The 21,449-nt window shown below is 44.5% G+C and overlaps 1 protein-coding gene across 4 annotated transcripts; it reads right to left on the minus strand.

Annotated features, from left to right (window-relative positions):
- Positions 1-2,753: 2,753 nt before the first annotated feature.
- URB2 (URB2 ribosome biogenesis homolog) lies at positions 2,754-21,434 on the minus strand. Of its 4 annotated transcripts, none has more exons than XM_056343451.1 (10): positions 21,343-21,434; positions 21,033-21,192; positions 19,667-19,843; positions 14,562-17,940; positions 12,476-12,636; positions 11,127-11,237; positions 9,947-10,189; positions 8,807-8,897; positions 7,016-7,155; positions 2,754-3,498 (listed from the first exon to the last, which is right to left on the minus strand). In XM_056343451.1, exons 2-10 carry the CDS (start codon positions 21,156-21,158, stop codon positions 3,301-3,303), a joined length of 4,626 nt encoding a protein of 1,541 aa, XP_056199426.1. In that variant the 5' UTR covers positions 21,159-21,192; positions 21,343-21,434; the 3' UTR covers positions 2,754-3,300. The 4 variants fall into 4 exon arrangements, with proteins under 4 accessions (XP_056199426.1, XP_056199425.1, XP_056199427.1 ...); XM_056343450.1 differs by having other exon boundaries at positions 21,315-21,383; XM_056343453.1 differs by lacking the exon at positions 2,754-3,498 and adding an exon at positions 7,944-8,052 and having other exon boundaries at positions 7,033-7,155; positions 21,315-21,383.
- Between the last annotated feature and the right edge of the window lie 15 nt (positions 21,435-21,449).

The raw sequence follows: 21,449 nt of genomic DNA on the forward strand, positions 1-21,449 counted from the left end.
GCAGCCCCGGACCCACATCAAGAAGTAAACAAACAGAAAGTTACTGATCCATTTTACACTCAAAGGAAATTACTCAGTATGTTGTCTCTTCCCAGCAGGTAAGAACAGAAAAAATAATTTATTTCTAAACTAACAAAGTAATTTCTACCATCTTACACCACCATCTTTTTTGGCATTTACATCCACAATAGCAAGATAAATCAGGGCTCAAGCCCCACCTCCAGATAAATAGAAAAATCAGCTGATTTTCACAGCAACTACACAAAACCAAAAGCTAAATAAAACCAACATGGTTTTTGTCGGTCATGACTGTTCTTCTTGCTCATCCTGTCTCTTTATGTGTGAGCTAGTTTTGGCACTGCCCGGGCACACAGCACCCCAGGGGCACAGCCAGCAGCACCGCGGTACCCCAGCCCGAGAGCTCTGCCGGGGGCGGGGGGGCATCTCTGCCAGGGCAGCAGCAGCGAGAAGCGCTTGGAAGAGATGCACCGCATCAACAGTTGGAAATCTAGCTGAGATTAACCCTTGCAAAAGCCTGCAATGGCTCTGCCTTTACAAGTTACAATTACTAACAATGCAAGTTCCCTTGCACGAAGCTAAGGCTCAAGTGAGAGGAAGGCTGCAAGCCTGTCGTTTAGCCCTGAGGTGGTGCTTCTTCCCACCCCTTCGTCTTCCCGGTGCTCAGAGCTCCTCAGCTAAGCCGGGCCAGCAGGAGGAAGGACTGCGAACCTCCGAGCGCAGACGGTGCCTTTGCAGCCTTGCAGGATGGCTCCACCGTGTGGCCAAAGGGGGGCGCTGCAGCCACGTGGGGACGCAATACAACAAAGCCTGCTTTCTCAGCAGGTGGTCCTCTGCCAGTGACTTAATTTATTCTAGCTTAAAAAAACCCGGAGCGGTTCTTGGACAAAGACCTAGGATTAGCAAGTGAAATACAGCCTTCTTTTTAACCCCTTTGTAACTTCCACACAGAAACGCTGCTTTGTGTTTCAGAACTCCGCTGCTAAGCCTGGAGAAGGAGGAGGGTTGTGGGGCTGTCACACAGTTTATTTGAAATAAAGGTTTAATTGTGGCAAGGTTTCAAGTTTTCATTCATTCAATCACTGTGTCCCTTTTATAGGAGGAGTTTGTTATTTCCATCGGCCCTCTCCATGTCAGTTAGTTACACATTTTCATTTCCAAGCCAAGAAGCTAGAAGTGATAAAATTTTGAGTTAATATTAATGAAATAAAAGTGGTTATCAACTCAAGTAGTTTACCTCCTTTAAAGCTACGGGTGATTTGTTACTTACTCTGTGGTCTATACTCAGAAGCTTTTGAGCTATGTGTGTGGCTTGCAACCATATGGCTACATCGGGGAGCCTTGACACTTACATGCCAGAAATGCTACCTCACTTCCTTCCCCCGGCGCTCCAAACGTAGCTCTCCTTCTTCTACTGTGCTTTCCAGATGCTCTCCCAGCGCTCATAACCTTCCTTTGTTTTACTAGCACATCAACTGTCTTCACCCTGAAGACCTCTTCCTTTTGGTGCCCATTTGGCTGCGCTGAGCTCATACACGTTTCCCCCCTGGGACCTGCTTCACTGTCGCACCGCCTGGTGGGGCAGCAGTAATTGCCCTTCCCAAGGGTGGCCCACATCAGAAATAAAATACAGAAATGGCACAGTGGTGCGCAGGGTCCAGCTTGGATGGAGTTAACTTGCCTTGCAGCAGCCCATATGGTGCCGTGCTTTGCATTTGTGGCTGGATACCGCTGCTGTGGCTACTTCTGAAGGCTTGCACAGTATCAAAGCTTCCTCTCCAAGCTGCTTCTTCAGGATGTGAGGAGGATCATCTCCAGCCCAAAGGAGGAAGTTTAGCCAGCACAGGAGGCTCCACACGGTGAAGATGGAGGAGGTGAGCAGGCACCGTGTGAGTTGCAGAGGTAGTTGCCCCAGGGCCAGGGGCAGGCGCTGCCCAGGAGCCACCCACGGGCACACCTGCCAGGGACCTGCTGCCACAGCCTAGTCAAGGTCCCAGGGAGGTCTGCGATGTGCCAGCAGTGCCCTGCCAGGGCCACAGCCAGTGGGACAGTGCAGGAGGAGCGTGAAGGGCAGAGCATGGCACAGCAGCCGCTGTCTTGACATAAAGCCCCTGCCAGCCCCAAGGTCCAGCTCTACCTGCCTCAGCTCCCCCCACAGCCCTGCTCACCTCCCTTGTCCGGGCCACGTGGAGTCTCCTGCCCCAGCAAAACTTCATCCTTTGGACTTTGCTACAAGGCAGTGGACCCAGTAAAAGTGCAAAGTCTTCCCCTACCCAGCCCCTACCTTCAGATTAAAGCAGGTAATCACATGAGAGAACGGAGTTTTTACTGAGTCCATGTGTGAAGATAGTTTTACCACTTACATAAAAGTTTAGATTTCAAGAAAATAAACTTCTGTAGTTTAGCTAATGAAAGGGAGCTATTTGACAAAGCTTCTTGCAGGCTCAAATGTGATTAATTTACTGCAAAGCAACAAGGCTCAGCTTAGACCAAAAAGGTCTCAGATAGGTCTTGCTATGTAACATTTGTAACAAGCTAAAAACGTACACCGAGAGTGATCACAGCTCAGATGACTAAGTGTTAATTGCTTAATGACAGTAAATCGACCAGGGCAGTAAATAGCCTTTTTGATTATCAGGAGATCACAGGATAATACAGTTGGGCAAGGTAATTCAATAGGTCAGACCAGGTTGCCAAGGGCTGGACTCAAGAACAAAACCAAACAAGCAAAGAGATACAAACCTTCAAATTTTTTACTGTACTTCCAGTTTTACACAGTAACATACCCTGTGGCTGTGTAACAGTCACATTCTTCAGTGACAAAATATAAAATAACAGCGTACAAAAATAAGCACTTTAACCGCTTTAATTCTGCTTACCACATAAGCGAGAGCAGGCATTATAACCCTCACTGGCTTTTACGCCAGACTGTTGCTTCCACAGATAAGCACTATGATGTGCCAAAGCCTGAAGCCTGACATCTGCTGCCAGACTGCAGCGAGCTCCCCAGGGCTCCCAGTGAGTTCACTGGGGCCAGCACAGGTGCAGCAGTTCTGCCATTTCTGGCACACAGCAGGACCAGACCTAACAGCACATCCTCCCTCCCCATTCCCCTGTTCCCCACTACAAAGGCTGGCTGCATAGAGACAGATGCAATCCACGTTTAGAGGACCCTCTTCAGATTTGATCTCACTAGTCATCCCAAACCCAACAGCAAGGAAGGATTTTCTGAGCACTGCAAGATCAATTCATAACTGATTATGCAGCACCAGGCAGGATTCATCATGCAGTATATTTTTCCTCCCCCTGTTTTTTTGCTTTGTGGTAGTGGTTGTAATCATTATACAGATCCTTAAAGACCTCCCTTACACCTGCTGGTAGCGATGCATTTAAGAACTTGACGTCGCGTTCAATGCAGAGGTCAAGGATGTGATATATCCCTTCTGTGAGATGTTTCTTCACAGCCGGGTGCAAAGTCACCTAGGAGAAGAACAAAACCGCATTAAACTTAAAACAAAAAGGCAAGAAAATACCCCTTTAACAGTCAGTATACATTAAATGCTGACAACATGATATCCAGTGCATCAGACCACCTGGAACAGCCCATTAGATAAAATCCAATATTTTGACTCAAGCAGTATTTTCCTGATTTTTGCAAACGTGTTTTGCAGAACAAGCATGCCCCTTGCAATAAAATCCGCAAGAGGGCTGCTATACACATTGCTGTGGAGGCAAAGACACTGATCATCTCGGAATCACAAGAGAACTCCTCAGCAGAAAAACTACAATTAAAGAAACCTAAAATACTTGCCCTGGATTACACGTTTCAGTTAATTCTGCATGCCGTATGCTACTGAGTCTCAGTTTCAAATGAGCACTTCCTTTAGGCTATCCTGTAATTTACACTGGGTAGTCAATCAATTTTAACTTACCACTTAACAACTTGATACTTACCTAACAGTTTGTATCCAAAGACTTTATAAGTATAAGCCTTAATAAAAGAAGCTTTCAAAAAGCTCAGGAGATGTGCACTTCCTTGATCTGTTTCAAGACCAGGAATCGGGCACCTTGCCTGAAGTCATGCAGAAAGTTGAAGAAATACCACAAATGACTCGGGACTCAGTGCCCTGCTCCTGCCATTACCCTGCTCAACCCCACAACCAGCAGAACCGCCACTACAGCCAGGAGTATCAGCACTGACTCTGGAGTCCTCAGGTGCTCCAGGCTAACCGAAATTTCTCCTATGCTCACAAATCACTTCCTAAGTACTTCGCTGCCTGAGGCGGTGCAGGCCTCTGGCATAATCACATTATTTTTGCCACAGAACCATGTCTTGTCTTTGCTGCATCCCCAAATGAGCTTTATGCCTCCAAACCTAAGCTTCTGCACTCCAGGCCTAATGAAAATTACATAAAAAGCTGTCATTAAAATTCAGACTTCTTTCTTCCTGAGGCAACTAATAAACTTTCGGCTAATGAAGTGCACTCCTAATCACTGTGACAGGCTCCTGCTCTTTCTCTGCCCTAAACATAAAACAGCTAATATATTTTATTAGACCTGCTAACATAGCTGGGAAAAACATACAGTGGGTATTAAGGCACATAAGACTTTCTGTGACCCTGAAGAGTTTGCATATCCAAAAGTTGGTCATGTTTTCCCCCTCTATGTCAGTTATCTATTGGCTGATTTATAACAGATGCTATTTCTCCCTGCACCATGCACCAAAGTAACAGACCAGGTTCAGCATCACAACTCCCAGTGAATGCACTGGGCTGGGCTCTCCCTTCCTAGGGCAGAGAAATGACTGCAGAGAACAAGGGTGGGAAAACCCACAGCTATTAACAAGATGGACCAGATGTCCCACTTGGGATAAGCAGATACCTCAGAGCTGCAGTTAATGGAACTGCATCCCTCACATCACAAATTAATCTGGACCCGTGCCTTATTTGGGTCATTCTTGCTTTGCAGTGCAGTTTCCTATAAACAACCTCCAATAACACTATGGGAAGCACAACCAAAGATTTAAACAACTGCCACTACTGGCTGGCAGTTAATTATGCTTGTAAGTGTTTTATGGTCTATATAGTTAGCACAACCAATTTGTCAAGCATTACAGAGCTCTTGATGTGAGACATTAAATGTGTGAAGAGGTATTTCACTATGCTGAATTAAGCAACAGCTCATAGACAACAGGGGAAAAGCACTGTCAACAGCATGAAAGAGGCTATAGATGCCACCCACTCCAACAAGGAATCTTTCTAGATTAACACAAAATAATTCACAAGGATAATTAATTTCCTGGTATAAAGAGGAAGCACTGAGGGGACTGTTACACAGCTACTTTAGGAGTAAGTGACTGTTTGGGCCAGTAGCTTTCACCAGTTTTGGTCTGCAGACCTTAAAAGGGTTCCAGGAAGTGTGCAGATGCCCATACACAGACTTAAATCTACCAACATGTTTTTCTGTTACCTTTGATGGACCTCCAGGGTCTTCAGATCACAGGCTGAAAGCCACTGATCTGGAGTCTGAAGTGATGAACGGTTAAAGGAGTTTCTCTCTCCCTCTGCAGAGCAACATGAAAGACGTGTACGTGCCTCTCAAGACAGGCATGATGAGGCCTCCCCTTCCACCAGTATCCATCAATTCCAACCAGCCTAATGAGCAATAAATCATTGCCTACTTGTGAGCTACCTATTCTGTCAGACAGAAAACGCCTTTGTCACAGCATCTGGTGGCTCACTACACCAATTCCCCTTTCCACACCCAAGGGTTCCATACATACATTACTGACCTGTGGTTTCAGCTATCACACTTTGATTTCCCAGTGCAAGTACGGCACAAAACCTTCCTAGAAGTCTCATGAGACTTTGTCTTGAGGTAAGTGTCCTTTCAACTTTAAAAGGTCATTTGACAATTCAAGTCAGGCTTTCTAACTCACATTCAGTGGTGAACAGATTACAGATTTCAGAGACAGAGCAGCAGTCTTAACAGTAATTCAGTTTACTAAATTACTAAATCCCTAGTATTTGCTGAACTACTATGTTTACTACCTAAACAATAACCAATTTACCAGGAACACTAAAAAACATGGCTAAAAACTCACATATCCCGCTGTTTTGCTCACAAACCTCGGAAAAAAGCCAGGTAATAGAAAAGGCAGCCGAGTTTAAGATCCATAACAACCTTCGTGGTTACTTACATTGGTTACATCATAATCCTTCAGAAACATAGCACCAGTAGGGATATTTTTATAGTAAGAGAGCCTAAAAACAAAGACTAAAATTCCTTTCTGTATTTTAGCCCATGCCCAGACCAGAGTCACAAATAAACCATTTACAGGTAATTGCAACACACGCAGCATTCAAACCCTGGTGAAATCTAAATCCATCAGGCTGAACAGAATGACAATTTGAACTTAGGTCTGGATGTCAGAAGCTACTGACCTGGCTCTGGCATCCCTAATAGCAGGAGCAGTTGTTTCAGTAAGGATCAGAGTATCTTTGGTAAGGGAGAGTTACTGAAAAGCTAATAATTCTCCAGCTTGGTAACATTTTTCCCATTCATTTACTCATTTTGACCAGATTAAAAGATATTTTCCAGGAGAATTTTTCTCCATTGTTTAGCCAGATGGGGCCCTATCTGCTCAGTTCTGGACAACTGAGACTAGCTGGGAGAACCACCTAACACAACAGGCAGGAAAAGCAACACCTGACATGACAGAAAAGCAAAGCAGTTCTGTAAATAGGCATTGCACTGTTTTGCCTTAAAAAGCCCCCACAGCTCACACCTTTAGAAAGTTTTCAGGAGCTGAAGCTGGGTAAGAAAGATTCTCAGGAACTCTTGCTCGAAGTAACAGTGTCTAGATCAAACCTGTATCCCCACGAGGCACAGCAACTTTCATAACTTCACAGATTTTACACAACTTAACACTTTGGAACAGGAATTCCAAAGCCAGCACAATACCATGGCACTTTCAAGATGAATGAGAACATGTTACCTTCTGCAATTCAGTCACATACTGAGCCACAATGAAAGCAGAAAACACAGTGAAGTCCTCCATTTCTGCAGCAATATGAGTATACATCCGTTCCACCAAGTGTGCACACTTCAGTATAACTTCAAACTCATCAGTGTTGCCTAAAACAGAAAAAGATGTGCAGCCTGGCATTTGAGGCTTAAAAACACTAGGAAAAAAACACCAAAGAATCATCACCCAGTCTTCCATGATTCTTGAACTACATGAAGCCAATGCCAGCTTGCCCAATTTATCTTTTCTTATGAAGCCCCAGCTGAAAGGCCCCCAACAACACACCATACGCATCTCTTACAGCGGTTATCTTGTAAGAGCACGCTGATTCCGACTCCTTGTGCACTGCAAGGCAAAAAGTATTTGTTACAGATGTTGAAGTGCTAAAAGCAGCCGCTACTGCTACAGTCCCTTCCATGATTCAGTCCCAGCTAGCACTGTGGAGGAGAGAACAAGGAGACAGGAAAATTATATTCTCTACCTACAGAAAATCAGAAGACATCTCTTAGAAACAGCATAGTAAGAAAGCTTCCTGATGAGATCTATTATGTGGAATATAGCAGCAGAAGCCACATCGCTGGAGATATTTAAAGTGAGGCTGGAGAGACCACCTGAGAATTTACTCAGTAGGCAACGAATGAAGGTAACACAAACAAGGGAGAAGGAAATTCCAGAAACTCTTTTCTTGTAAACTGTTACGAAAATAGAATAATCCTGCATCAACTTGAGGGTGCCACATACCTGTATATTTCCCGTTACCCCTGCCTTACGTAAACATATTGCAGAAGCAAGCAATAATTCTCAAATTCTCAAAGTTTGGCACCAGTTCAACATACCCTTTTTGTCTATCACTGAGCCTTTGTTAGTATATTCCTCCATGACACACACATACACTTACACTTGCCCGCAGCTGTGGGCAACATATCAACCGAGATAAATCTGAACATGGCATAATCTGTAGGACATCAGTGGAAAGCCGGGATACCAGTTGACTTCATGGCCTGCAACTGATTGTCTCAATAAGTCACTGCTATTAATGACAGGATATTTGTGTCCTGACCAGCATAAAGCACAGGATGATTACCTTCATCACTGTGAACATCTTTGACTTGGCTACTTCAACAATGCAAATTCTTTAATAACTTCCAGTGAAGTCTTATTTTTTTTCTTCCTTTTGAGATATTTAACTACCCTAATTCCAAATCCTTGACTATACAGATATATCAGCTAATCCCAATTGATACTTCAGATATGTGTAATGTTCTGGCTTTAAGCCTAATATAGAACGGTGACAATTCAGGTCTGTAGTAAACTTAGTTCCAGCCTCGAGAAGCTCGATTTAGTACAATCAGTTTGGGGCTAGAACTCTGGCATATTAGCATGGACCACCAGACTTCACAGCCACCGTGCTTTCAGGCACCGGGGGTTGATAGGAAGAGCAGAACCTGGGCACAGCAAGCCTTACTGACTCCTGTAAGTTCTCCTGTGGCGAACACCTTACTCACCTAAAGCAGTGCTGTCTGCATGCAGCTCCACAGGAGCCCCAGTTATCTTCGTAAGCCCACGGACACTAAAAAGCTCATCCTCGGTTTTACATAAAGGACAGACAGGGCTACAGGACTGACTGTTTCAATGCCACAGCTAGCGTTTGAGGACTTTGCTTCTGGTGTCAGACCGCCCATTTCTGCACCTCCTCTTGCAAAGTATACAAAATTCCAGTGTGTGTGTATATATAATGCAAAAGTGGAAAAGATCCGGTACCTCTGTCTCCTTTCTGACGTCCTTCATGCATGACAGAAACAACCAGACGATGGAAACTGTTCAGAAAAGACGGTGCTGCTTTCAACAGCACCTGCAAAGACATGAAGTAAAAACATCTGAGATGATATAGTAAAGGGAGTAGAGAGGGCAGAGGTACACCACCCCACAGGCTGAGGGAGATCAATTCCTGTGAAGGGAACTATATGGTCTATAGAGCTGTCAGGAGCAGAGACTCTCTTCATTGTGCTCCCATACAGTATCTAGAACATGAAAATCCTGAGGCAGGGCTGCAGTCCTGGCCATATTCAAATACAAATAACAAATAAGCATATTAAAGTTACTTCATCTCTCCGAAGCAGCATTTGATTTAGTACCCTAACGTCTAGGAAATTTGTTCTTGCTGGTAGAGAACCTGTGTAGCCAGAATGATTCACAGAACACAGGGTCCAATAACACCACAGATCACTGTGTGAAAACAGCCTGGATAGGCAGCTTTCTACCACCAGGGTTTTCGTAAGGGCATTTTAGCAATGTGTACTGCCTTGCTTTTAGAATTTGCCATTTCCCCATCTTTAGCTTCACCCTCAGTTCTAATACAAATGCATGAGGCCCCTTTCCTTTTTTTCTTCCACCTCTGCCTACATATTCCATGTAGGAGTATCACCAGCCCCCTGCAAGTGCTGGCACATCTTCACTTTCCCACGCCAGAAGGCTGACAAGAACACCAGGATGGTACAACGTTTGAAGGTCACCAACTTCTAACACATCTAAGGCCTGCTTTCTAAGGATTGCAGAATCTTGATCTCCAGTGAGAATGAGCTCCTAGAGCCTGCGACATTTGTGCTTCTAGAAATCAATCATAAAAATAGGGAAAGTCTTATTCTAATCTGGCATCAGATGTTGATAAGCAATCTGCTGCCAAAGAACAATGCAGGCAATAAAACAAAGCAGAAAAGCAACTGAAATTATGTGATTTTGAGATTCCCAGCCTTCTAAATGACAAACAGTACAAAGCATTTTCATACTATCAGGACAAATTCTTTCAAAGCCACTATTCAAAGAAAAATAAAAATCTCATCACGGCCTCTATGTTCGTTCTTTCTACCTTTTTCCCCTCCTCCCACTCCCTCACAGATGTACCTTTGGATGACACTGCACAATAGAGAAGAGCACTTCATGGACTCCCAGGAAGACACCACGATAGTCTTCTGTCTTCAGATGATCCAAAGGGACTGTCAGGAGAATGCTGAATGACAGTGCCACATGGTGTGGATTTAAGAGAATCCCTTCTCCTTGCCTTAGCAGTGCTGCTGCAGTCTCTAGAATAGGTATAACTATGGTGGAAACCAGTGACTGGTCCTGACAGGCCTCTTTGGTTTGCATCTACAAGGATACAGGAAACAGATAACGAGGAGTGCATTAGCCACCTATCACTACCATTTGCACACCAGAGAACCATAATGCTCTGACTTGAGTCAGTGGAACTAGACTGCTGCAAGCTGGACTGACAGGGAGACTCCTGCATTTTTGCCATTTTTGTGAAACGGCATCCTGGGCAAGGATGCACATGATGCCCTTCAAGAAAGCATTGCTGTGAGCGTGGAATTGTAATACTTTCCAGTCCCCTGACAACCACCACCTCTTTGCACCCTCTCACATGGATGCACGGATGCAGTTCTCTTCTTTACAAGCATGCAAACCAAACAAAAAAAGGCATAAATTGCATGCTCATGGTTCCCAGGCACTGCAGAGCCAACCTCTGACAAATGCGGGTCTACAGACACCATCGCTATCAGAGAAGAAAAAACTGCATCACTAGGTTTGTATGCTGTACAAATGAGGGACAGGAAACATGGGTTTCATAACTTTAAGTTAAGCTTCCCATTCATAATTCAGTGAATCTATATTATTATTTCCTTAATACAAGCACTTTTTTTGTTTTGTTTTGCTGCTGTTGGCTTCTGCTATGACACGTGGCTGACAGTTACCTTCTCCTTTGGACAGGAGGAAGGACAAGAGATTTAGACTCTCTTCGCTGCAGCCCAAGCAGTTTCTCACAAGCTCCAGATTACAAGGTGCAGTCCCAGAAAATTACTGATAATAAGAAATGGACAACCTACGCACTGCACTCACAGATTTACTTGAGGAAGGAGGGGAGAGAGGGTCTAGACAAAAAAGCACAGGTGGATGTGGTATGGCTTTGTCTAATATCCACCCCTTTTTTGTTTCTGTATGCCTCTGTGCATGTTAGATGTAAACAACTGCAGACTCCAACAAATAAAATGGATAGGTAATGAAGTTACAATAAAGAGATACTTACAGCTAAAGCTGTGATTATCTGTGGGCTGGCAAACCAGAAAGCTTTTTCTTTGTCTCCGCTTAATGGGCAGCTGAGCAACAATTTGGTTAGCGTAACAGCTGACAATACTTCCTGCAGAAAGCAAATTGATGATCAGTCGTGGGTACAAGATGCACTGGCTGCTTTCAAGTACAGAAGAGCTCTTTCAAGGGCAGTGGCAGTTTTGAGCATTACCAGAGCCTTGACACATGAAAGTCCTCCCACCAACGCATCTCTTTGGAAGCTGTGAAGTAAGCAGCAGCTCAGCAAAACTCAATATGCTGAACAGCACTGGCCCAAATGTACTGCATGCTATATTTATTTCACAAGCAACTTACTGTACAGAAAGGCTTACGTGATTTTTAAGAAAGGAAAGCCTTTTCCTTCAACTGCCACTAGATAACAGAGGGAAGCAATGAGAATACAAGGACAGCAGTATACTATATGCTAAGAATGCTGCATTTGGCAGCAGTTTTTTTCTTACTTGCTGGCTGTTATGAGAGGTTGATAAAAGAAATACATTACAAGCTATTCTAGCTATTCTTAGGTGGCAGGAATTATATGCACAGTACAAGAACTCCAGACACACTTTCAAAAAGATGTATCTAGAATTCATGCAGTACATTCTTGTCTATTTCTGACAAATAAGACAGAGCCAGATAAACCCCCAAGTTCAATCCAAGTTCCATTCTCATGTCACTGAGCTTTTTATGGAGGTACAGCTGGCTTTTTTGCCAGAAGTGTTCCATATGTCACCGCTGCTGCTTAAGCTGCTCAGGAGAAAGGCTCAGTATTTAAAAGGCTACTGAATGGTACCTGGTTATTACAGAGTATATCTTTATAGAGACAAATATCAAAAGCACAGGTGCAGTTTTGATTTTATGTAAAAATGCCAGCATTTCTAAAAGTCCCTTTAACACTTTAAGAGCAGCCACAGACAAACAGTGGTTAAACTCACTGACTGCTAGTATCTGTCATGCAAGAGCTCTGATAAGCAAGTAGAAAAATAATTGTAGCATGGCCTGTAACATCACAGCTGTGTGGTTTCTGTTAATAATACATGGAATTAAGACTGCTGAGTCCTTAAACGGGACAGAAAGTTTTTCCAGTAGGTTTCCATGATCTTTCCACCTCTCTTAATTTATATCCAGAACATATATACCTCAGCGTGGTTACCAAGCCCTTAAACACGTAAATTAATTTGACTTGACCGCTGAACATAAAGCAGGAAGAGGAAAAAAATATTTATCAGATGTTATTCAGACAACAAAATTTTATCAAGATCCAGGAAACTGAAGAAGGAAGTTGACTAAACTAAGCTCATGCCTTACTTTAGCTTTCTGTTGCCAAACATTCCTCATTTCAAGTCCCTGTAGCACCAGCCTCATTATGGTATAAAACTCCTCAGCCGAGCAGTTTCCCAGCAGCTGGACAAGCACCTCTGTCAGCTCTATCTGCATACTTTGGATCATCTGGGTTGTGATTGCAGGACCTACGTAGTCAAGAGACAGAAGCATGTATTAATCAATTCCCAACACAAGGACTTCAACAGGTAAGAACAGGGTGAACTGAACCTTAAAACAGCTCTGCAGGTACCTTTTTAATACACAAATGCATAGAGGGCCCCATGATTTCCCTTTACCTCCCTCCCTACTAGTGCAATGGATTGCTGTTCTCAAGTATTTCCTACCCTAGGGTTCACAGAGCAGTCATTATACCAATAAAAAGCCTTTACCAGCACGGAAACACTACAATAAAGCGTGTGCCCAAGCCAAGGGAGGAGGCTAAACAGCCCACAAGGCTTTACGACAAATGCTGGCCACAGAGCCATCACAAGTCACAAAAGCATTAGGCTGAGAAAGTTTAGGTCTCTACTGATCATAATTCACACTCCCCACTCACTCCATTATTACTACGTAGGGAGTCCTAGACTAACTTGTATCTTAATTGATTCCGATGGCTTGTTTCTTAGTTCCACAAGTATCCACAGGATCTGTGGCAATGCCAAAAGTCTTCTTCAACAGGAATTCATATTTCACCTCACTGAATACTTTACTTATTCATCAGAAATTCTTACAGCATTTTACAGTGATTAATTATGTCTCCAGGCAAAAGCACTTTACCAATCTTACAACAGTGAAGTGAGGCACAGGATGAGGGAGAGAAAACTCAGGAGAAAAATCACAGCAATTGACACATCCTTATGGTCCCTAGTTCTAATGCGAAATCCCTGCTCTCAGTGCCCTTACTGAACCCCTAGATCAAACTCAACTTTTCAAATTCAAGATCAGATTTTCCATGGAGAGCTGTGCTCTGTTCTTAGCTACCTAATGCCAGTAAAAACATCTGAGATCATGATTGTGGTTCATTTGAGCAATAGCCTCTGAAGTGGAGAGCGCACACCCCAGGGTCTGCACAAGACAAGCCACTGGGGTGTGGGAATTGTAAAGAAAATATCTTTAATAAATAAAATAAAATGTAAAAATGTTTATTTCATCTTCATCTCATGCTTGTTAAACTTTTGTGTATGCTTTGTAAAGTACATAGCATACCAGTAGAGTAGCACATGCATATAAATAAACATATATTGAGGCTGCATGCTCAATTTATTTATTTTTTTACTGATATGTGTGCACAATCAAAAATGTTTGGAGACTACTGCAGTAGAGCATGTTAGCAGTAAGTTCAATGAATTCCAACTCTTTGAAGAAGTCAAAGAGAACCGTTACATCTGTGCTGCGTTTAGTTCCTCTCTCTGAACAAGACAATAAAAAGAAGCCATTAGGTCACACAGCTGGCAAGAACCGTCTTTCCTAGCCCTGGCTCTTTATTTGATGGGGATAATGGGACTGATCTGCCAAATCCCCACAGGGTTTTTCTTCAGAATTTTTTTTAATCAGAATTACAGGTGTTCGGCACGCTTGAGTTAGGTGATTGTCATCATTCTAAAACCTCACCTATCAGATACAAAAACAGATGAGTGTTTTACTGTAAGGTCCTCTGCGATTGTCAGATAAGACACATCCGATCTGACCTGGCACACATCAGCTGCTTCAGCAGTGCCTACTACACCGCCTATATGAGTAGAACATGGCACCTTCAGCCCTACATCCAGAGGAATTACCATGTTCTAGTTACTGTCAAAATGTTCTACAGGGACAAGTAACTCAGGACCTCAACTTTGTTAAGATGTTTGCATCTTCCAGGAGAGGATCGTTACCAAATTAGATGGTGGCTGTGATCCAGGTACCACAACATTGCCTCCTAGAAAATTTTCCTGTTATGCATTTATAAAAGGACAGGCTACTTCTTTAACACAAGTAAACACATAGAGGCTTTTCAAAAAGCTATGTGCCTTTTAACTCGCCTCTGCACTGCAAAATTAGCAAAGGAAGTGGAGAAAGGGAGTTTTCATACCAGAAAGAAGCTTTTTTATAGCAAAAACAACCATGACCGCTGTTTCTTTTCCAGGATACAGCTCTGGCACTGAGCAGAAGATCGTTAGGAACTGCAACGCAGACTGAAGGAACTGTAGATTACCTCCGGCACAGGGCAGCTCTCTCAGTATCTGAGAGTAAAACTTTTGGTACAGTTTAATACGGGGTTGCTCCAAAAACCCACTGGGCTCCTTCTGCCAGCCCTTTTTGACAGCATGGCTCAGATCTGCTTTGAGAAGAGTAGTGACAGATGGTATGAATGCTACAGGCAAAGGCTCGTTTTCAGTGTTACTCTGAAGACCGTCTTCAACAGTTCTGACCATTTGCACAACTACTGGCTCCAACAGAGCAGACAGTACATTCGCAGACTGCAGCTTCTTTTCTGGCAGCTGCTGAAGGTGGAGTGTGACTACGTGACAGAGTGTGGTGAATGCCATGAGCAGTAACTGCCCAGCTGCGGGATTCCAGTTTTTCCAGCCTTTGCTTTTGGCTGCACCACCATCTGACTTGCAGCTTACCAGGAAAGACATGAACTTTTCCAAGTTGAGCCTCACACTTTGCCTTCTTTCAATAATCATCTGAAGAAAGTTTTCCAAAAAGGCTTGGGCTTCCTGGAGATACTGTCCCCAAACAGGAACAGTCAAGACATCAGTGAAGAATTTGCTAGCTGTAAGCTGGGAGGTCATAACAGCCTCAAGAACATCACTGGCGTGAAACACCTTAAAAATACAGCTGGCATTCCTGCCAGCTTGCAAGCACCTCAGGAGGCGGAAGCAGGTACTTAAAAACTTCAGCAGTAACAGCTTGCTGCAAGAGACTCTAGCCCTGGTATTGGCTAGCAGGGACAGGAGCACCAGAAAACACCGGGTACAGTCAGAGGGAAGAAGACTGTCTAGTTTCAGAAGAGAAGCAATTTCTAGCAAACCCAAGCAGCTTTCTAGCTGACTTTCTTTCAGGATGACAGGGCAGCAGCTTTTTGCTAACAGTACTATACACTGGGCAACCTTCTCCAGTGTTTTCCAAGACAAGCTGAACTCATTCTTCTGCAGTTTGTTTTCTGATGGTGCTTCCCACAGATCAACAGATCTGCAGTGAGCCAGCATTTCTTCATGCCAAGGGATATTACCTGCAGACAGCTGTTGAACTGGCTGATCTACCGAATCCTTGGCAGCAGTGGGCAGCACCCTAGCAAACCGACGAATAAGACTGGTCAGAAAAGCACAATGCAGGACCTTCATTTCTGGAAGAAAGGAGCTATGCATCAAACCAAGAGATACCTTCCCAATGCTGATGAAAGACTCCTGGTCTGCGGCAGCTTCCTGATCTTTGGCCAATACTAAGGTCTCTAGAAGCACATTTGCAAGGTACTCTACATCCTTCAGGGACATAAACGGCAACAGGATAGTCAGGTTGGAGATGATGAGGTGCCAGTGTGCTGTGGGGTAAGTAAGATCACTTATTGCGCCGATATCTCCATCCCATGGTTCAGATTCTCCCCTGTTCATGCTGGATCTCCCGGACTCCAGGATGAAAGCTGTAGCATGCTGCAAGGTCTGTAGGTCAGCTTTTGTCTGTATTAAAATCATCTTTATTTTCTGAAGCGTGAGCAGTTCTAAGCAATATTTACTAGTGGAGGCAAAACTATTTGCAAGTTCCATGACTCTCTCCCAGCACTGCTCCTCCACACCAGGGAGTAAAGCTGAAATGCCCCAGTGCCTTGCAGCAGGTTCAGTAACAGCAGCAGCAATTTCAGCTTTTGGAGACACATATTTACTGCAGCTAACACCAAACAAAGTGTCTACCTCAACCCAAGTGTAAACAAGGAGGAGAGCAGAGTCACTGGCCTTTCTTAGCCAAAGGTCTGACTTCTCTTCCTCTCTTCTAGGAGCCTGCAGCAGCTCCATCAGTGGCTGAATTATTCCCTTCTGCATCTTTGCCAGCAGACTCTGAGTGCGAAGGACCACAGGGGAAGGGGTGACATCATCTAGGCTCCTCATGTTGAACAGAAAAGCGTGCAGCACCAAGCTCACCGACAGCAGCTTCAAGGCCATGTCAACTGACCCTTCAACATCAGGAATGATAAAGGTCTGGCATTTCTCCACAAAGAGACACAAAATGTCCAGAATCTGGTTGGGTGGCAGTTCAAGGAGGCACTCATGAAGCTTTACTGTCAGGCCAGCAGAGAAGACAGGCAGTCTCAGCTGATCAGCAGCTGGCTGGCAAATGACTGTCAATACCTCCTCAAAGAGCCGTGGGAATTGTCGCAGCTTGGAGTAAGTCTGAAACATGGTGTTGATGAGAGCCTCCTGGGGTTTCTTCGTGCGTGGCTCAGAGACCTCGGCATCAATCCATGCTGAGGCCACTAAGTCATCCAGGTCTGGCTCTACTATAAGGTGGTTTAATGACATCAAGAGTTTGAGACACCTGAACCAAGCAGGGATGGAAGCTTGGGAGTGCCTCAACAACACCTGTGCTAGCTTGCGGTAAAACCCAAACTGTACCTCCTTGTGCCGGATACGGTCACGGGCAACATTATAGATATCACTGCTAAGCACCAAGTTCAGAAGCTGTTCCAAAGCAAGCAGCTCCGTGCTCCAGTCCGCAGGGGAGAGCATATCCTCCCACACACCCTGCTGTAGGCCAGAGAGCCTGAGACAGCCAAAAAGGCTGCTCAGCATGTGGAAACACACAAGGTGGTTTTCCGCCTTACAGTACGAGTCCAGAAAGAGCTTATATAGCAGGGACACTGAACCAGCCACAGCAGCTCCATGAAGGGCAGGTTCACAAAAGCCACTGCCCAGCTTGGTCTGCACTGTGCTGACTGGTAGCAAAACACTTTTCAAAGCTCCTTTCTTCTTCTCTTGGAGGTTCTGTTCTGGCAGCAGCTCCTCTTTGTAGGATAAGAAAAGCTCAGGCTGGAATAACCCAGCCTGCAGCAAAGTTTCTACTTGGTTTCGGATTTCCCTGCTCAGGTGCTGACGCACATGGTTGTCATCTGCTTGTGTCCAGCTCCTCACAGTTAGCCAGTGTCTCAGGAGCAGACACGGCTGGAGCAAGTGACTTGTCACTTGCCCAAACACACGATTTGGGTTGGTTTGCTGCCTCTGGATCAGGAGGTACTGAGTAAAGGTAAGCTGGAGGACTCTGAACAACTGGGAACCCACAGCATCATCAGAAGCCAGCTGCTGACATGCCAGCTTGGCCAGCTTGCTGAGGAGATCAACCAAGAGCTCACACTTTGCTGTGTAAATGATGGAGAGCGAAGGAGTAGAAAGGATGCCACTGGAGCAACTCAGCACTGTGCCAATGTTTTGCTGTGTTTTTTGAGAACAGGCCTCTGATAACCTTTCGTTTATGACCTGAAGATTGGGGGGGGGGGGGGGGGGGGTAGAAAAAAAAAAAGAAAGAAAAAAAACCCAGTCAATTTTACATACAAAGACAAAGCTCATCATCATGAACCAACATCACCTTCTGTGAACTTTGGCTGCAAGAAGGAAGCAACAGGGACCTGCCAACAGCTGCTGCCAGGCCTCTCACACTGTTGGTCTCAAACTAGAAGCTCCTTTGGCCAGAACTGCGTCCCTGCATTTGAGGAAGCCCTCATTCAGTACATGTGCTACTGGCAACGGCATAAGACTATCCACACTTGATCCTAATAGTTGATCCTGCAGAAAGGGAATAGGGGTAGATTTCCTCCCTTCTTGAACGATCCCCAAAATTATGCTCCAAACATACATGAACAAACCCCCCCACAACACACATCCAACCTTTGATCCAGGAAGTTTATGTCCCTGACCAAGTATCATCTTTATATTTTAAAAAGAGCCAGTTTCCTTGCTGATATCCGGAACATGAAGGACTGTTCTCCCTCTTCTCTGAGGGATACACAACACTACAGAATTAACGTTTATTTGAACTTGCATTTCCCTTCCTTTTCTCAAACTTGATTTCCCTACCATCTTTTTGTCCCTATTTCCCTATCCCCCTCAAAGGGGTCCTTTGATCCCCTTTTCATTTGCTCCCTTTTCTCATCTCCAGATAATCTTGTCAGCAAACAAATTCAGTAACAATTCACAAATCTGTCTCTATTCCAGGGTTAAAAACCTCATCTGTCTCTTTACACTTTGTAGTGGATTGACCTCCTTAGCTCAAACCCCACCAGACTAAAACAGATCCTTAAATTCTGTCCACTGGACCCCTTGCCACCTCTGCCCTCAGTCTTCAGGGTACCCTGGCCTGTACCTCTCACCAAATCTTCAGCCAGACAGGCTTTCACACCCAGATCACATTTATATTTGGCACACTTTCTGCGTAGCACAAATTCAACCCAACCAAATCTCTGTACTTCACAAGTCAATTTCTGCAGGTAAAGACAGTCCCCTCATGCTTCCTTCTAACAGATCACAACTAAAAGGGTCTTTTTTCCAGTTACTTTGCATGTGTTTGCAGCCATACACCAATTCTGCTATTTCTGTAACGAGGAAGCTGAATAAGAAATTACACTTTCTGGTTCAATTCTAAACTGTAGCTGAAGTCTCCCCCATTCACTTTCAGCTGAGGCTAAAATAACAGTATGATTAAGGTCAATAGTAATTCAGTGCCACCACTGTTTAGAGCCATCATAAGAAGCCACAGGATCTGCTGAACGCCACGTCAAAGTGCACAAGTACTCAAGCGAAAGACAGCAATGAGCCCCACAGTGAGGGAAAACCTCTCTCTCCCCAAGACTCCCAGGCAAACCGGCAATACAAAGCAGTAAATAATATAGAAAAGCAACGTACAGAACTGAGCTTTTACTTACCCATTGAAATACTTAAACCAGTTCACTCTCTGATACTTCAAAGAAGTTAAAGACAGAGAGGAAGATCACGATTAGAATACTCTGCCATTTTCAGCCTTAGTACTGTACAAATACAAACCGTATTGCAGAACAGAAACAGAGAAGTTTTTAGTAAAGGTCCTAAAAGCCATCTGATAGAATATTACATATCTCATGTAACACTGACACTGTGAGGAAGAGTCGCATACTGTAGAAGATATGCGCTATTATCCAGCATATTACAAAGTATCCCCAGTTTTAGTTACCTGTGCAATTGAAAAACTGAGACCAATTGTCTTCCCACTCTTTAAGAGATCTTGCAGTCTTCTACTATGGATAATGTTGTCTAAATACACCCAGAGTTTCTCAACAACTTCATCCTCCAGTTCATACTTCTTACTGTAGTATGAAACCAACACATGGCTTACCCAATCAAGTAATACCTGTTAACAAAAGGGAAAAGAAGTAATCTTTAATAACCACCATATAACAACAAGACAAAAGTAGTACTTCTTCACAACTACGGCACTCATGATTTGACAGCCGCTCTACATCCAAGCAGAACAAGCTCTGAATAAGCAGAGAATTCCACCCTTGTAGATTTCAATTCCTAAGAGCTTTCATCCTAAATCCAGTATTGGCCCTGTGCTCCTCCGTACCATCCCAAAACAGCTTTCAGGAGTGAACATCCTAAGGCCCTTTCATCAGGGCATAATTCTGACAGTCAATACTGATTAGAAAATGTAGTCTTTTAAAACAAACAATCAGATGGGTTTCACCTTCAGGCAACTGGTATTCCTTTCATATCCTTCTCTTTGTATGTTTAAATTCATTACCTAGAAATTCAGGCCTAGGAATTTAGAAGTGTGCAAACCCGAAAAGGTTGAAACCTACTAATTTAAATCAGTGATTTAAAAATACAATGATCATGTATGGCTAAGTTTAATATTCTGATTTACTGGAATAACCATAACTCAAAACACAAATCTCAGATGGCACAAACCCTAGACTCCATAAAACTACTAGCTAGGAGGAGCAGCACAAGACACCCCTCACTTGGGAAAACATGGAGCAGACCTTCAGGAAAAAAAAGACTTGAGGGGAGAGAGTGGGTTCCAAGCAGAGAACACCAAACCACTTGGAAGCAAGGAGAAGCCTGTGAATCCACAGTGAGTGCACAACAAGTTTAGAACATCAGAAAACACAAACCTAGCTACAGTCAGCTCTCCCACCCTGAAGTTCTTGCTCTTAACTGTGACCAGAAGCACCAAACTTCACAGCGTCCTGTATAAAATATAATAACCAACGCTAACAACAGCTCTGAAGGGAATGGTTCCTCATCTATCTGGGAGACAGAATGCACACACAACCCTCTCCATAAAAAATTGCTCTTCCTGCCCCAATACAGATCTTTGTGCTGAAGCTACTTGAAATATGTTACAAAAAAATTTCAAATAACCACACAGAAATCAAGAGCCGCCCACAGTTCCACACCAGAGCTGTATCTGCACTGCTACCCAGGGCCAAAAGCTTAAGCAACTAGATCTGGATTTTGTAAATCAATTCATTCCTCAGCAGCAATTAACTACCGCGACTGTTTTCTTTCGCTATTTACCATTAGAAAATACTTACTTGCTCCTTATTAGGCAGAACGCACTGGTGCGAAACCCACGCAAAGCGGGCGAGTTTGAGTTTGTCCTCCCAAGGAGTCTTGGCGCTTTTCAGCTTCAGGTAAATCCCCGAGTAGATGGCGGCCATGGGGGCCGCGCGTGGGGAAGGCGACGAGGCCCGACTGAAAGAAACGCAGTAGGTCGGACAGGCGGCCCCCGCTCGCACCCCCCGCAGCCAGACCCCGCACCGCCCCGCACCCACCTCTCCACCACCAGCGCCACCAGCCCCCCCAGCCCCCCTCACCGTGCCCTCAGGCCCCGCCGCCCCTCACCGCCCCGCCGGGCCCGCGCCGCCCGCTGACCTCCGTCCCCGCCAGGCAGCGCCAGCCGATCGCCGATCGCGGGAGGCGGGCTGAGAGGTGCTTCGCGCCCATTGGCG

Source organism: Falco biarmicus, chromosome 6, assembly GCF_023638135.1.
Source record: "Falco biarmicus isolate bFalBia1 chromosome 6, bFalBia1.pri, whole genome shotgun sequence".
Classification (NCBI taxonomy): domain Eukaryota; kingdom Metazoa; phylum Chordata; class Aves; order Falconiformes; family Falconidae; genus Falco; species Falco biarmicus.

What these genes read in the sequence shown, in the direction of transcription:
- URB2 (XM_056343451.1), bottom strand. Translation starts at nt 21,158, where the DNA reads ATGGCCGCCATCTACTCGGGGATTTACCTGAAGCTGAAAAGCGCCAAG. An exon ending in TTCTGCCTAATAAGGAGCAA is followed by an intron (nt 19,844 to 21,032) that starts GTAAGTATTTTC and finishes TTTTGTTAACAG; the next exon opens with GTATTACTTGATTGGGTAAG. An exon ending in TTTGGCAACAGAAAGCTAAA is followed by an intron (nt 11,238 to 12,475) that starts GTAAGGCATGAG and finishes TGCTTTCTGCAG; the next exon opens with GAAGTATTGTCAGCTGTTAC.